Below are 17369 nucleotides of genomic sequence, written 5' to 3'. Positions count from 1 at the left end.
TTCGCGAGAGATGCGGAGTGAGAAGTCGATGGACACCAGAACTGAAGAGAGTGTACTGAGATGGTATGGTCATGTGGAGAGAATGGACAACAATAGAGTGGTGAAGAAGGTATATCTGAGTGAATTCGAAGGAGGGAGGAGGCGAGGTAGGCCAAGGAGAAGGTGGAGAGATATGGTGGATGAATGTGTGAGCAAGAGAGGTTTGGAAGTCGGTGAGACTGGGGAACTGACAGGAGATCGAGCTGGCTGGATGAATTTTATGAGGAGATCAGGGATTTTTGGCACCCTTTTTAACGTGGCAGCATCTGGATTGACTCTGTCGGATACGATATGTGAAGCTACAGAATGTGGTGAATGTTTTTGGTGTATCCGATACAGCCGGGATTCCAGGGGCTTGAATGATGAGAGAATGGAAGCGTGGCCCATTGGATTGGGCAATTTTGGGTTGTCTGGACATTGTTACTCCTCACCCTGCCCTTGGGTGGGAAAGGAGGTCCGGATGATGATGATGATATAATATATATATATATTATATAGATAGATAGATAGATATAGATATAATATATATATATATATATATATATATATATATATATATATATATATATATCAGTGTGTGAAGAACGATGAAAGAAGGGTAGTGGCGAACAGTGAGGATATTAAAGATGCATGGAGAGATTATAGCTGCTTGCTGAATGAGGAGTTTGACTGGAACAGGGAAGGATTGGAGGCAGAAGATCCAGTGTTTGGCCCTTGGCCTTTGATTGATGCTGCTACTGTGAGTGAGGCAATAGGCAGGATGAAGGTGGAGAATGCTGCAGGTGTGTCTTGGTTGACTGCCGAAAAGTTGAAGGCCTCAGGAGATATAGGGGTGAGGTTAGTCACTGACCTGATAAACAGGAATATTTATGAGTGTGTCGTCCCAGGTGATTGGCTGAAGAGTGTAATTGTAAATGTGTATAAAAGGAAGGGTGATGCCCTGGAAAGAGGAAATTATAGATGTATAAAGCTTTTAGATCAAATAATAAAGGTAATGGAGAGTTTTAGAAGGTATAATCAGAGAAAAAGTGAATACTGATGAGATGCAGTTTGGGTTTATGCCAGGTAGGGGGACCACTGATGCTTAATTCATTGTTCGACAGCTGCAGGAAAAATATATTGGTAAGAAAAGGGATCTGTATTTTGTTTTTGTTGATTTGGAAAAGGCTTTTGACAGAGTCCCTAGAGAGATGATGAAGTGGGCAATGAGAAAGCTTGGCTTGGAGGAGTGGCTGGTTAGGGTGGTTATGGCTATGTGTGTGTGTGTGTGTGTGTGTGTGTGTGTGTGTGTGTGTGTGTGTGTGTGTGTGTGTGTGTGTGTGTGTGTGTGTGTGTGTGTGTGTGTGTGTGTTTTAATGTGTCCGACTCTGGGCATAGGCTTCACAGCTTGCTCTCAAGGCCCAGTAGTCCTCCTACATACCATACACCTCTCTACATGTCACCACTTCGGTGCTAACATCCATCGTCCATATTGAATACATGCTAGGGCTGTCTCATACAGGACTGGTGTACTGGTATTAGCGGGGGTACTTTTATGAAATGTCGGCAGGTCATCTGGTAGATCAGGAAAGTCTGATTTTATGAAATTCAAATCCTTAAACTGTTCCCTGCCCAAGCCGGGATTCGAACCTGGGTCCATCAGGACTGCACGCCGCCTCTCTACCGATTCAGCCACCGCCTTCCCCCAAATTTTTTATGTGTCCGACTCTGGGCATAGGCTTCACAGCCTGCTATCAAGGCCCAGCAGTCCTACATACCATACACCTCTACATGTCTTACCTGGGTGCTCGCACTCAGGTAAGAGTGATTCGAAGATTTGAGTAATGAGTTTTCCATGAATGGTGGTGTGCATCAGGGGTCAGTTTTGAGTCTCATGTTGTTTATCATGGTACTTGAAGTCCTCTCATGTGACTTCAGAATCGGACTCCCGTGGGAGATGTATGCTGATGATTTGGTGTTGATTGCAAAGAACGAAAGGGAGGCGGAGGAATGGTTTAGGAAGTGGAGAGATGGTATGGTGCACAAGGGTTTAAGGGTAAATGCAGATAAAACAAAAGTGATGATATCTAGGGTTGGTGGTGGTATTGTCAAAGTCGAGGGAGAGTGGCCATGTGCAGTTTGCCACAAGGGAGAAGGAAGTAATTCCATCTTGCGAGGTGTTTGTGATAAGTGGGTGCATAAGAGATGTAGTGGTATCAGAGGCAGAATGAGAGATAATGCTGGTTTAGTGTGTACAGCGTGTCGGGGAGAGCAGGTGGAGATTGTCAGGCGTGAAAGGATTGAACTTGCTGGTGAATCTCTTGACTGTGTGGAAGAGTTTTGTTATTTGGGAGACATGTGTGCTGGAGGTGGGGCTGGAGCTAGCTCTGTGGCTAGGGTGAGAAGTGGTTGGAAGAAGCTCAGGGAGCTCTTGCCTCTCCTGACATTGAGAGGGCTCTCCCTACGTGCTAAGGGGTCTTTGTATGCAGCATGTGTTAGAAGTGTAATGCTGTACGGTAGTAAGACCTGGGCAGTAAAGGAGGAGGATATTCGCACGCTCAGACGTACAGAAATGACAATGATTAGGTGGATGTGTAGTGCGTTCCTGCATGCAAGGTCTGGGGGGGCTGGGTTTACAATGGAAGAGTTGAGAGGTAGGATGGGACTGGAGTGTATTGTGTTGTGATGAAGAGAGATAGATTATGATGGTTTGGACATGTGAAGAGGATGGGGGATGATAATTGGGTGAGGAAGGTGAGAAGTGTTAATATTAGGGATGGGGTTATGAGGGGTAGACCGAGAAAGACACGGGACGAGGTCATTAAGTGTGACCTCAGGGTTAAGAGACTGAACAGGGAGGCTGCAATGGATTGTCTAGAATGGAGAGTCACCATTAGGTGATCAAGGCCGACGCATGCAAGCATGTTGGAGCCTTTAAAAACAAAACGAAACGATATACATACATACATACATATATATATATATATATATATATATATATATATATATATATATATATATATATACACTAACGAAAATTCGTAGCACCCACTCACTCGATGTAGTGCTGCTGTCAGGTGTCTTCCCTTTTCTCTCCTCCATCCTTCTTTCCTTCCATCTTCTCCTGTCTTTCTTTCCTTCATTCTTTCTTTCCTCTTCCTTCTGCCTGTGGGTGACTCTACACTGAGTGACAAGCCAAATGGTTCCCTTTACACCAGGAAACCATTTACTATGCTGGGTGGTAACCATATAACCAAATTTTGGCACCTGGTGGTTTAGTGGGTAAATATTGCGCTCCAATCGGATTGAGCCGGTGAATGTTTATATCCAAGGGGTGGTTGGGGTTGACTGCTCATGTAATGCCACTCAGGGATGAGTGAGGCTGGTCACTCTCATCTTAAATGTTGGGACCAACTACCTAGCCCCGGGCTCCTACGCTCCTCGTGGGACAAAGTAGGATTGGATGATGGACAGATGGATATATAAATATCATCATCATCATCAGCCATAACTAGTTCACTGCTGAACAAAGGCCTCCCCCAACCTTTTCCACAAATTCCTTGACTGAGTCAATCTTTGCCAAGTTTTCCCTGCAAATTTCTCTATCTCATCTCTCCATCTCCTGTCTGGCCTTTTTCTGCTACGCTTACATTCTCTTGGTGTCCAGCCAGTCAGCCTCTTGCTCCATTGGTTATCCCTTATTCTTGCTATATGGCCTGCCCACCTCCATTTCTGTTCTTTTATAACTTCTATAATATCTTTGACTTTAGTCTGCTCTCTCACCCAAGTTGATCTTTTCCTATCTCTTAAAGATATTCCCAACACTGACCTTTCCATTGATATATATATATATTTATATATATATATATATATATTACAGTAATCCCTCCACTATCCAATGTAATAGAGCCAAAGGCATGTCCGGAAAGTGGGCACCTGCCTGTTGGACTGGTACTTAAGGACCCTAACCCACACTAACTTTGAAAGCCACCTAAATAACTCCCTACCAGACATGCATAGCACCTATTTAAACCTATTTAAGACCCTATGCACACCAATAATGGAAATAAAGTATGAAATAAATGAAATGGAATCAAAGAATGAGGAATTAGAAGTGACTGTACCTCAGCCAGGGTACTTACAGCACGTCTGTGGCTGCCTTCTAATGGCTTTGACAGTGGTGAAAATACTCTTGAAGCACGAACAGTAATCCACTGTTATGCTGCACTTACTGTAATTCTTTGCACTGTGAGTTATAATTGTTTAACACTGCACATTGTTAATTGTGCCACGCCAGTTTCAACCGCCAGTTTGCACTCCACAGTTAATCCCTTGCACTCTCAATTCTAATTTCTTAACGCTGCACAACACCGTAAATTCCCGTGTGGTCTAGTGGCGAGGTATTGCAGCTTATTCACAACAAACGAGCACGTGTGGCAACCACTGCGATAAGCATCCACTCGCGATCGAAGTTAAGCAGTAACTGTTGGTGGTGTTGGTGACAGGGAAACAGAGTTGCCAGATCGCAACAGCCACATTGCCAAACTCCTCAGTTGTCATTACCAAATTTAACTTTTCATTACCAAATTCGTAAAGCTAGTATTTATTCTTCACTAATTATATATACAAGTGGAAATACATGTAATCACTCTCCTTATAATTAACACCATGTTGATTATTTTCAAGCTATTTAGGCTAGCAAATTAATCAGAGAGAGCAGACAATCCACCATCTCCATCCTGAATATCCTCATACATGTGAAAAATCCATCTGGTAATGCATTATTCTGATTCATTCCCAAATGAATTTTTCATTACCAAATTGGCTCACATTTGGTAATGAAAAATACCAAATGGCAACCCTGACAGGGGAGGGGGGAGGCAGGAGGAAGGAAGGGGTGAATGGGCCATGGTGTAAACAGCTGTTCGGCGCTGTGCGGCAATTTCAAATTATGGGAGGGGGATTTTTTTTTTTTTCTTTTTTTTTTTTTGGCCATTTTTGGGATATGAAGGTCCAGGTCCCCAATGTCTGGTAAGTGGGATGTCCGGAAAGTGAGCATCCGGAAAGTACAGGGATTACCGTATCTATATACATCACTCCATCATCCAATCCTATGTTTCCCCATGAGGAGCGTAGGAGCCCGGGTCTAGACAAGTTGGTCCTAACATTTAAGATGAGAGTGACCAGCCTCACTCATCCCTGAGTGGCATTACATGAGCAATAAACCCCAACCATCCCTTGGATATGAACCTTCACTAGTTCAATCCAATTGGAGCGCCGCAATTACCCACTAAACCTCCAAGTGCCATAATTTGGTAATATGGTTACCACTTAACATAGTAAATGGTTTCCTGGTGTACAGGAAACCATTCGGCTTGCCACTCAGTGTAGAGTCACCCATGGGCAGAAGGAACAGGAAAGAATGAATATATATATATATATATATATATATATACTGTATATGAAAAGTGCTGATTAATTTTTCATAGGTCACTAAATCAAAGTACCACTGCAGCCTTAAACTTACAATACATGTCCATCTATCTGGCATACATACCTCAATGCAGTCGACAGTGCACGAACACAACCAGCCACAACTTTGGGATTCTTCTGAGTAAATCCCTTCGTGAGTTCCTCCTGCACTACCTCATACTTCTCAATCTCACAGTACATGAGAAGCACCTCCATGGCTTTCTCCTGTGTTCCTCGCTTTGGTGCTGCAAGACACTTCTGAACAATACCTGAGGTAACTTCACCAGCAGTCCTGTTGAGAAAATGGTGATTATTGTTGCTGTTATGCCCTCAAGTTCATCTGGATGTAAACCCAGTGGACTGCAGGGTAAAACTTCCTTCTCCTGCAGTCCACCACTGTCCTCTCAGGGAAAGGACCGGGAGCTGATGAAAACTTGTATTACTAGGCAGTGGAATCATCCTGTTATACAGGTGTTATGAACTTGTTCAAGGGCTTGCAACTGATCTCACTGCCTTATTTGTTTGGACTATAGTGACCCTATGCTCATGGCCAGGTTATTTAGGACTGGATAATAAATGATGAGATGGAAAAAAAATGCTCTCAAAATGAATAGGCAAAACCGATGTGAATGATGTAAGTAGGTAAAGGTGCCATAAGTTTCAAGTGACGTAAACAATCCCTACCTGCCAGCGACGTGTGCATTCTCTACAAAGGCGAAGACAGCATCAAGGGCTTTCTCTTGAGCAACAGCATTGCTGTCTGTCACAAATTTCTTCATGAGCGGGGCAAACTTACTGAACTCCGGAGAGCGCTCATCTGCGATTTTAGGGAAGTTTTTGGCACATTCTTCATACCCACTCAATCGGGCCTTCCACAGCTGTTGAATAAATAAATAAATAAATAAATGCTGATCATCACCCTATCCCCACTCCCTACTAAAAGATAAGATGAAAAGACCCAAACACAGAAGATGGGATCAAAAGAATAACTATGAACAGAAAGCCCAGGAATGTAATAACAGCAACAATAATTACTATCACTCTACAACAGCTACCCACTATTCTAAGAGGAGTACAATACAGCAGATCTCTGTTAAACAATGAATTGGTACATGACGAATGGCTTATACAATAACAAAAATGTTGGGACCTTTTTTTCAATATACCGTACAATACTGTACCATTTTCATTTATAAAATCATCATGATCTGATATAAAGCGTCACTGGTCAATGCACGATGACTATTTTAGCTAATATGATCGCCAATATACAAGATTACAGTCATGTGTTTGTTCCAAGATGGTCTTTGAACTCATTATCATCAGATGTGTCAGTGTCAGTGATAGAACAATAGTGTGGTGCTGGAATTCAAGCAATAAATGAAATGCAGTGAAGCAAAATAATCACCAGTTTTAGTGGGTCAGAAGCTTGTTTTTAGACTGTTGGTTGAGCAACCCTTGGTAAAAAAATATATCCACACTGTACCCATGTTATGATGATATTTTCGATGTCAACATACAATGAAATTTTTTTCAAGCACATCCTTATCATAACACGAAGGCATATTGCACTTATTACCACATTCAGAAATAAGAAAAGATCAATGCTGTAAGAAAAGATCGTGAATAACTGGTACTGAATATGGCACATGATACTGTAATGGAGTTGCGCAATAACAAACAAAGAACCAATGGGATTTATCCTAATTGATCTCAGGCAACCCATGCTCAAACCCCAATTTTCCCATTTACAACAAATCTAACCCAGTAAATGCAGTATACAGTAAGTATATACTGTAATGTTACAATATGTACCAGAAATACACACAGGGATAGTCATGTTCATAGAAAGTGATGACAAGGGCACAATAAGGGAAAATACTTTATCTGTTACTGGGTAAACGTACCTCATTGTACTCTTAACCAACCACTAGCTATGCCCCCAACTGTACACTCTATCTATCTATCTATTGCCAGACGCCATAATCCCATAAGGGGTGGCCACTTGACTTTCAATTATTTGTTTTACGGGGAGGGGCACTAACCCTCCACCAACCCACCTGCTGACACATAGGGAGCATGTATGATTTGGTTATATGGTTACCACCCAGCGTTGTAAATGGTTTCTTGGCTTACAGGAAACCATTTGGCTTGTCATAATCTATATATCATTGTTAAGGTAATTTATTGTATTTTTGCATGGTTTAAACCAAATTTACATATCTTTACTCATTATTTTTTGCTGAATATAAATAAATTTTTGCTTTTTGCCTAACCGCAACTCATCATTTTGACATTTTATTTTCTTTGTTCTCCCTTTTTGAACATACTACGATAAAGTACAACTATTCAGCTTCATAATGACACCAAAACCAACATTCTATCATGAAAAGTGTATTTACACAGAGCAATCAAAGTAAAATATCGGGCCGTGAAGATGTGGGTCAGTGTGAGTGGCTGACTCTGGCACAGACATAAACTGCCCAGCCCTGAAACCTGAAGGGGTAAATATGCTTGTAATTATTGAAAGTGCTTTTCCTTTATACAAATTCCACCATGGGCCTGTCTTATCCACAATGAATACTTGTACTCAGTTACGGGACCTAAGAAAATTGTCACTGTATTATTGCCAAATGAGGATGAAAAGGAACTGCATGGCTTGGTGAATGAGTCTGGGAGAGTATGTAAGACACAAACTCCAAAGGTAAATGTAGGGAAGAGTAAAACCATGGTCTTCAAGAGAAATGATGTCACTCAATGAACAGTAAGGCTGGATGGTGAGGAAATAGAAAATGTGAGTGCATTTAAGTACTTGGGTAGTGTGATAAGTAAAGATGGAAGTCTGGAGGATGAAATGCTTGAAAGGGTACAGCAGGGAAGAAAAGTTGCTGGTTCACTGAAAGCAGTGATAAGAAACAGGGAAGTGAGCATGGAAGTAAAAAGGTAGCCAAATGACAGTATCCCCACTCTTATGTATGGATGCAAAGCTCGGACCTTGTTGTAAAGACACAAGTCAAGAGTGAGAGCAACAAAAATGAGTTATCTGACATCAGCATATGGAGTTACATGCAGAGACAGGCTGACAAATGAGGATGTGAAGGAGTGTTGTGGTGTGGATGTGATAGAAAGCATTAGGAGAAATACAGTGAGGTTGTTTGGTCTACTGGAGAGGATGGAGTGAATGACTAACTAGACGAGTGTATGTGAGCAAGGTGAAGAGGAGGGGAGAGGAAGGGAGAGACTGAGGATGAGATGGAGAAATGGAACAGAAAAATATATTTGAGAGGGGGGGGTGTAAGTTGGGGGAAGGGCAGTGAAATGGCATGTGACAGGGCAACATGGAGGCAATATGTTTGAGGCCACCCCTTATGGGATTAAGGTGCCTGGCCATGGATACAAGGATTTACACAGCCGAAAGCATGTGACTAGCTAACGAAAGTTATGTAACGCAAAGGAGACTGGCTAGTGCCATTGTGTGCATAATTGTGTACATTTTATTATTTTACACAGAATGAGCTACAGGCACTAAGACTATTTTGCCATCTGTTACTTATTATGTTACATAACACAAAGGAGACACACTCGCTGAGGTAAATGTACGGTTTAGTTTAAGCAGCAACAAGACCTTCCTAGTTCACTTCTTATTGTCTTTCTGAATATTTTTATGGTGGTAAACAATGTTTACAATCCCCAACAACGCCAAAGACAGATGGAAGCCAGCTCAGAACATTATTTTTGGCACAAAATCACCCTCATCAGTGCTGATTTACCCAAACCTAACTTAAATGTTTGTACATTGACCCAACCTACTGTATTTCCCATATAACATGCACTTCCCCCCACCCCCCTCATATTTAGCTTTATAAATCACCCAGCTGCAAGGCTTGGTGGATGAGTTTGGGAGAGTGTGTAAGAAACGGAATCTAAAGGTGAATGTAGGGAAGAGTAAAGTGATGGTCTTTGAGAGAGGTGAGGTCAGTGAATGTACAGCGAGGTTGGATGGTGAGGAATTGGAAAATGTGAGTACGTTTAAGTACTTGGGTAGTGTGATGAGTAAGGATGGAGGTTTGGAGGGTGAAGTGCTTGAAAGGGTACAGCAGGGAAGAAAGGTTGCTGGTTCTTTGAAAGCAGTGATAAGAAACAGGGAAGTGAACATGGAAGTGAAAAAGTTACTACATGACAGTATTGTGATACCAACTCTAACGTACGGAAGTGAAGCTTGGACGTTGTTGGAAGGACACAAGTCAAGAGTGAGAGCAGTGGAAATGAGTTATTTAAGAGGAGCCTGTGGAGTCACATGGAGAGATAGGCTGACGAATGAGGATATAAAGGAACGTTGTGGTGTGGATGTGGATGTGACAGGGAGCGTTATGAGGAACACACCGAGGTGGTTTGGCCATGTGGAGAGGATGGAGGGTGAAAGACTGACGAAGAGAGTGTATGTGAGTGAGGTGGAGGGGGGAAGAGGGAGGGGGAGGCCGAGGATGAGATGGAGGGATGGGGTGGAGAGGTATATGAGAGAGGGGGGTGTGAGTTGGGAGCAGGGCAGTGATATGGCGGGGGACAGGGCGACTTGGAGGCGATTTGTTTGTGGCCACCCCAAACGGGATTGAGGCGTCTGGCAATAGATAGATAGATAGACATTATACCACAAAGGCATGTTTTGGAACAGGCCTACTAGTTGAGGTGACTGGTGCAAAAACCACAAACTGACAGAACTAAGCCACTCGATGGCCTTCCTAATTATGAATTAAAAATTCTATGCAGACTAAGATCAGTGTGTATTATCATAAATAAACAGTAAACTACGTTTTCTGAGGGTCAGATATACTCGTGCACACACACACAAACACACACACACGGAACATGGACTCACAATACTGCACCATGCTAAGCACATCAGTAAATTGCAAACAGTCAGCTGATCGCCTGCTAGCAAATATACGGCAGCAGTGAAAGATTTGTATGTTCATGTATTTCCACTAAAAATGATTTAATGCAAGAATTATTGTCCTAACCTATGCCACTTTAGTAAGGAAATGGGTTGAAACAGATTTTGTTATAAAACAGTGGACAAGTGGAATAAGCTACCTAGTGATATTGATGCTGGCTCTTCCAATGAGGGTTTCAAGCATAAGCTAGATTTCCATATGACACGTATGGGTTAGTTTTCGTTTTTGAAGGCTCCAACACGCTTGCATGCATCAGCCTTGGTCACCTAATGGTGGCTCTCCAAGCTGCTCAATCCCTGGCAGCTTCCCTGTTTAATTCCTTGGCCCTGAGGTCACACTCAATGACCTTGTCCCAGGTCTTTTTCGGTCTACCTCTCGCTATCCTACCCCCAAAATTAACACTTCTCACTTTCTGCTCACAATTATCATCCCCATCCTCTCCACATGCCCAAACCATCTCAATCTACCTCTCCTCATCACAACACCAATACACTTTAGTCCCATCCTACCTCTCAACTCTTCCATCATAAACCTAGCCCCCCTAGGCCTTGAACTCAAAGTTGCACTGCGCATTCACATAATCATTGTCATTTCTGTGTGTTTGAGTCTGAAAATATCCACTTCCTTTATTACCTAGGACTCACTACCATACAGCATTACACTCCTAACACATGCTGCATACAAAGATCCCTTAGCATGGAGGGAGAACCCTCTCAATGTCAGGAGAGGCAACAGCTTCCTGAACTTCTTCCAACCACTCCTCACTCGAGCCACAGAGTTAGCTCGTGCCCCACCTCCAGCACATAACATGTCTCCCAAATAACAAAACTCTTCCAAACACTCAAGAGACTCAGCAGCAAGTTCAATCCTTTCGCATCTGGCAATATCCAGATGCTCTCCCAGACACACCGCACACATGAAATCAGCATTATCTCGCAGTCTATCTCCAATACCACTAAATCTCTTAAGCACCCACTTATCAAAAACACTGCACAAGATGGAATTATTTCCCACATCCCTGTGACAAATCAAACACGGCCACTCACTCTCTCTTCTTTGACAGTACCATCCCCAGCCCTAGATACCATCACTTTTATTTTATCTGCATTTACTCTTAAGCCCTTGTACCCCATACCATCTCTCCACTTCCTAAATCTTTCCTCAGCCTCCCATACATTCTCTGCGATCAACATCAAATGCAAACAACACCTCCCACAGTTCATTTCTGAAGTCAGGTGAGAGGGCTTCAAGTACCATGATAAACAGCAAGGGGCTCAAGACTGACCCATAATGAACACCAAAATTCAAAGAAGACTCATCACTCAAATCTCCATTCACTCTCACTTGGGTATGAGCACCCACATACAAGGCCATAACAACCCTAACTAGCCACTCTTCGATCCCAAGCTTTCTGACTGCCCACTTCACCACCTCTCTAGGGACTGTCAAAGGCCTTCTCAAATTCAACAAAAACTAAGTACAGTTCCCTTTCTTTCCTATATATTTTTTCTGAAGCTGACAAACAATGGATATAGCATCAGTGGTCCCTCTGCCTGATAAAAACCCAAACTGCATCTCATCAATATTCACTCTTTATCTAATCATACCTTCTAGAACTCTCTCCATTACCTTCATTATATGGTCTAAAAGCTTTATGCCTTTAAAATTTCCTATTTCCTGGGAATCGCCCTTCCCCTTGTACACATTTACAATTACACTCTTCAGCCAATCATCTGAGACAACACACTCACAAATAATCGTATTTATCAGGTAAGTGACTAACCTCACTCCTATATCTCCTGAGGCTTTCAACATTTCAGCAGCCAACCCAGACACACCTGCAACCTGCCTATTGCCCCGCTCACAGCTGCAACATCAATCAATGGCCAAGGGCCAGACACTTGATCTGCTGGCTCCAAACTTTCCTTCTTCCAGTCGAACTCCTCATTCAACAACCGGATGTTATGCTCTCTCCATGCGTCTTTAACCCCTACGCGCCGGTTGACGCGTATAACCATCACGATTCCGGATGCAGAGCAATGCTGCTTGACATGTATAGCCGCAAGCGTCTTCCCGCCACCCTTTGAACCTTAACTAATCCTTACTCATCGACGGGACCACCCGGAGATGTGGGAATACTTTCATTTGAAAGAGGAAGAGTTGGTGAGTCCTTGTATCTTTAATTTTTTCTCCAGCTGTTATAGTTTGGCAGATATTAGGGTTTGAAGTAAGAGTATTTTTTCCAAAATCAAGAAATCCCATGTAGGGAGGAACAAGCAACATCAGAAAATTCCTGGGGTTAATATCCCCATTGTTCACCACTACCCTTCCTTCATCATTCTTCACACACTGCTCACCTATGATATCCCTATTCTAACTCTTCACCTGATTTGTCACCTTAAAAATCATATTCTTCTCTTCCAATGACATAGGTTATCAAGAAAAAGTCACTGTTACTCATAATTCGCCCTATAAACCTCTTTTCTTGCCCTACAATTGGCAGCAAAGTATTCCTCTTTGTTACCACCCTTCTTCCATCACCGGAAAAGCTTTTTTTTTCTCCTTAACTGCAGCGTCTACACCCTCATCCTACCACCAAGTCACTTTATGCCTTGATGAGCCTCTTGTCCATCCACATACTGAATCAGTAAATTTCAAGAGGCTGGTCTTCAGGGCTCTGTATTGTTCATTAACACTTCCAACCACGTTTCCCTGTCCAGCCACCACTCTCCTGGTCTCATTATAGAAGGCATCCCTTACTGCTTGGTTTTTCAACTTCCATATTTTCCTCCTAGGTGCATAGGTCCTCTTTTTCATCACCCGCTCCTTAAGCACTATGTCACATCAATAACTCATGCTGCTACACAAAGCACACACTCCTTGCTCCCTATAACTTTAGCAATCCTCACTAACCTCCTATCAGCCCTCCTGATCAGGAAATAGTTTATATGACTGCTGTTCCTCCCAGATTCGTACATAATCAACCTACTCTATCCTTTCCTAAAACATGTGTCGCACACAATCATGTTGACTGCTTGCCCAAACTCGAGTATCCTTTCCCCTTCCTTATTTCTTGTACCATATGCACATCCCCCATGTACTCCTTCATAACCTTGAGCTGCTTCACCTACATGATCATTTAAATCCCTCGTAATACAACAATCTCATCATCCCTCATACCACGTACTAAACACACCATGCCATCCCACACACTATCCTTCTCTAATTCATCCATGCCTGCCTGTGGAACATATGTTGATAAAATTGCAAACATTATCCCACCAAACAAAATTTTCACCATTATTATGCTACCACTTACTCTCATGATATTCATTATATATTCCACCCATTTCTCCCTCACCAACACACCCACACCCCCATATCAATCTATCCTACCCTGTCAAAACAACTTATAGCAACAATCCCTCCTAGCAATCTTTCTGGCTGATCCACCCCTATACTGGACTTCTTGCACACATCTTACATCCATCCATCCCCTACTAATTACCTCAACTACTTCCCTTGCTCTACCCTCTCAAACTTCCCACATTCCACAAAGCCACTCTGATCCCCATGGGTGATTTAATGTCCTCAGGCTTGCTTTGAACTACAATCTCTAACCCTCTCGTTACCAATCAACGTAGGCTGCGTCCAACTGCGAGTGAGTACTTGGGACACAGTCCTGGGCACCCAAGAACACACCGAGAGACCCCTCCCCCTTGTCACCGCGCTATTCCCGGGCACTCAATTGTTTATAAACAATTTATCTTCACACTCTTATTTATGATTCAATAATCATAATTTATTTTCACCGTAATCCTGAATAAATGTACTTGCTTATGGTGTTCTAAAAAAGATCAGCTGAATGTAAATTATGCCTTAATTTTTTTTTTACTTCAGTTTTTTTCTCATAAATATAATTTTTATGAAAATGTTGCTGGGAATTTATTTGGCTAAATTTTGGTGCATAAAAAATTACTGTAGGTCAATTAGCCCCGATTTTAGGAAGCGCGAAAGGAAATGTATCTTACGCTAAAGCATGGCTCATAACACACTGACTGGGAACATGGGGTGACACTGGGTGTAGGGTGGGTTGAGTGCGGCGGAGGACTGCATGGGGACGCAAGCAGTGCTTTGATCTCACCCAGAAATGGACATAAAATCATTCCATGCCCCCCCCCCCCCCAAAAAAAAAACAGGGGCCATTCCGTTCAACGCAAACGGCGTCGAATGGTAACGAGCAGTTGAAATGTGTGCAGATGCTGCCTGCATCAACTGGTAATGAGTGCATGAAATCTGTACTGCACCCATAAACATAAAAGGGTTAACTTGGTCATAATCAGTAAAATAAGAAGGGGAGACACATACCATCAGCCCCACCCACTATACAGTTCCAGGACCATGCAATGGATCTGGGACCCCTAACCCACCAGCCTTGACCAGTGGCTGTGGTAGTGGCCTTGGGGCACCCTGCCAGGACATCTACAGGAACACTCTCCAAGCATGCCTTGGCACTGTAACTGTCCCGCCACTATATGCCCATTGATAAGGGCAGCCTCCTAGGGTGCTACTCCCAGGTTTGGGCCCCTCTCTATTGGGCGGAAGCAACAGCCTGGGAACCGCAATGCCCTCTAGCACAGGTTCGAGTCCCATCTCACCCCGTCCCCACCATCTATGCTGGCAGAGCCCTTGTCATCCCTCCCCCCAAACGGTCTACCAGTAGGTAGCAGAGGCAAAGTTTTCTGGCCACATGCCCTTGCTGGCATCAACCCCTGTGACGTAGTGGGGTATGTTGTGTGATATGTAAAGTGCATGTGATGTAGTGTATGGGATAGTTAGAGGAAGTGTTTGGGAGAGTATGTTAGTCTACTCTCCATGTTAGTACCACAGTGAAAAGATCAGCAAGGGGAGATGGTCAAGTGGCAAGTGAAACAAGAGCTCCAGCTCTCCCCATCACCTTGGAAGTACCACCCTGATCGGCTGGTGCTACAGTTTCCACCTCCATGGAACATGGACTTACAATATTGCACCAGGCTAAGCACACTGGTAAATTATAAACAGTCAGCTGATCGCCTGCTAGCAAATGTATGGCGGCATTGAAAGATTTGTATGTTCATGTATTTCCACTAAAAATGATTTAATGCAAGAATTATTGTCCTAACCCACGCCACTTTTTGTAACGAGATGGGTAGAAACTGGATTTGCAATAGTGCAGTGGATAAATGGAATATGCTACCTAGTGATACTGATGCTACCCATTCTATTGTGAGTTTCAAGCATAGGCTAAATTTGCATGACATGTAAGAGTTAAAAAAAAAAAAAATCATCAGTACAATTCATTATTTTCCTTTCAGGAATCACTAAGATAATCTGTTTTCTCTTTCTGCACTTTCCTATAATATTTCTAAGTTCTCTATACTGCTTGGTGTTTCTTCTCCCTCTTTCCTTCTGGTTTCAGCTGGAGGTTTTGGGGGGCTGGGGAGACAGCCATTTCTTTGGATTCCCAATCTTCTTCTAGTAGTTTGGTTGCACTCTTGTAGGAACTGCTTAGTATGGGCCACCTGGCCTACTACAGTTATTCTCTCTTCTTATGCTCTTATCTAATGCTACCTATTTAACTATGGCCAGACACCTTAATCCCGTAAGAGGTGGCCACAAACAAATTGCTTCCATGATGCCCTGTCTCCCACCATTTCACTGCCCTCCCCCAAGCTCACACACCTGTATCTCATATACCTCTCCACTCCCTCCCTCCATTTCATCCTCGGTCTCCCCTTCCTTCTCTCTCCCTCCACCTCACTCACATAAACTTTCCTCCTTAGTTTCTCACTCTCCATCCTCTCTAAATGATGCTAACCTTGTATAATCGTAGCCAATTTTATGCTAATCTTGCATACAGTTAATCGTATTTCCCTTGTTTATTGATGCATCTTCATACTTGAGAATGCACTTTTGATCACCTTTAGTAAACAAAGTCACTGAATCAGCTCAAAGGTGGGGAAAAGAAAACTTGTTAGTATTTCAGAGGTGATCCTTCACACCCTTGAAGATTATACTGAAATTGATTCGGGTTTCCATTCTGATGTGTTTAGTTTAGTTACCATTAGTGAGATTAGATTATTTTGGGCTAGGTTACTCTTAAGTAAAATTAGATCAGACTGGGTTAAGTTAGGCTCAGAAAGTTAGGTTCGATTAGGTGTGGTTTGGTTTGAATGTGATTAGGTTTTTATTTTTGGTTGGGTTGTTATACTGTTAGGTTAGACAGTAAAGGTTAGGTATGGCCAGGGTATGAATATGAAGGTTAGGCTTGTAAGTTTCAACAGATCTGACTCGACTTTAGAAAGTCTGCCTTTACACTTGATAAACAAATAAGAGTGAGTTGGGATGAACACTGATATACTGTCCAGAACAGGGAAAACAAAATTGCCAGTAAACAATCATTTACTAACATGATAATGTTTACAATAATATAAAAAACAACCAGGGAGAAGAGAAAGTGAATCAGTGAGGTATTTCTGCTGCATACACTAATGTGAAGAAGTCTGTGCCCTCGAGTAGTAGGCTTGGTTGTAAACAAAAGCTGGTCAATCCAACATCAGTTGCATACAAGTTCTGTGCTTTTAAAACTTCCTAAATGTTAACATGTGATGAGTTTATTAAACACAAAAAAGAGCATTACAATCTGTATACTGTAACAGAAAATACTGCCATGTATCTGACCCCTATTACTGCTGTTCATGAATTCAAGGTGTGGGCAATTTGTTAAACTCACCTTCAACCCCCGCTGTGATGGTGTGGGCCATTATTCACGGCTAGGAGGTCCTGGCCAATGAAAACAGTTCACTCGTGTGATTATGTCGTGAACTGATACACCAAGGCAATGTCTGTGAGTCTCGGGCTCGGCCCAGCACAGGCACGCAATAACAA

At 42.7% G+C, this 17369-nt stretch overlaps 1 protein-coding gene across 1 annotated transcript in view; it reads right to left on the bottom strand.

Moving 5' to 3' along the window:
• The window catches only part of msps (msps cytoskeleton-associated protein 5), a 608635-nt gene that overhangs the window by 573642 nt on the left and 17624 nt on the right, over nucleotides 1-17369 (bottom strand). Inside the window, exons 2-3 of the mRNA XM_080286226.1 lie at nucleotides 6175-6368; nucleotides 5576-5782 (exon numbers count right to left, since the gene is read on the bottom strand). Coding sequence (XP_080142352.1) covers nucleotides 5576-5782; nucleotides 6175-6368 — 401 coding nt within the window. The remainder of the gene's footprint in view (nucleotides 1-5575; nucleotides 5783-6174; nucleotides 6369-17369) is intronic.

This window comes from Coenobita brevimanus, chromosome 110 (genome assembly GCF_032717465.1).
Source record: "Coenobita brevimanus isolate Jiangsu-jjx chromosome 110, ASM3271746v2, whole genome shotgun sequence".
NCBI classification, from domain to species: Eukaryota; Metazoa; Arthropoda; class Malacostraca; order Decapoda; family Coenobitidae; genus Coenobita; species Coenobita brevimanus.
This window is presented reverse-complemented; position numbering and strand designations above follow the sequence as displayed.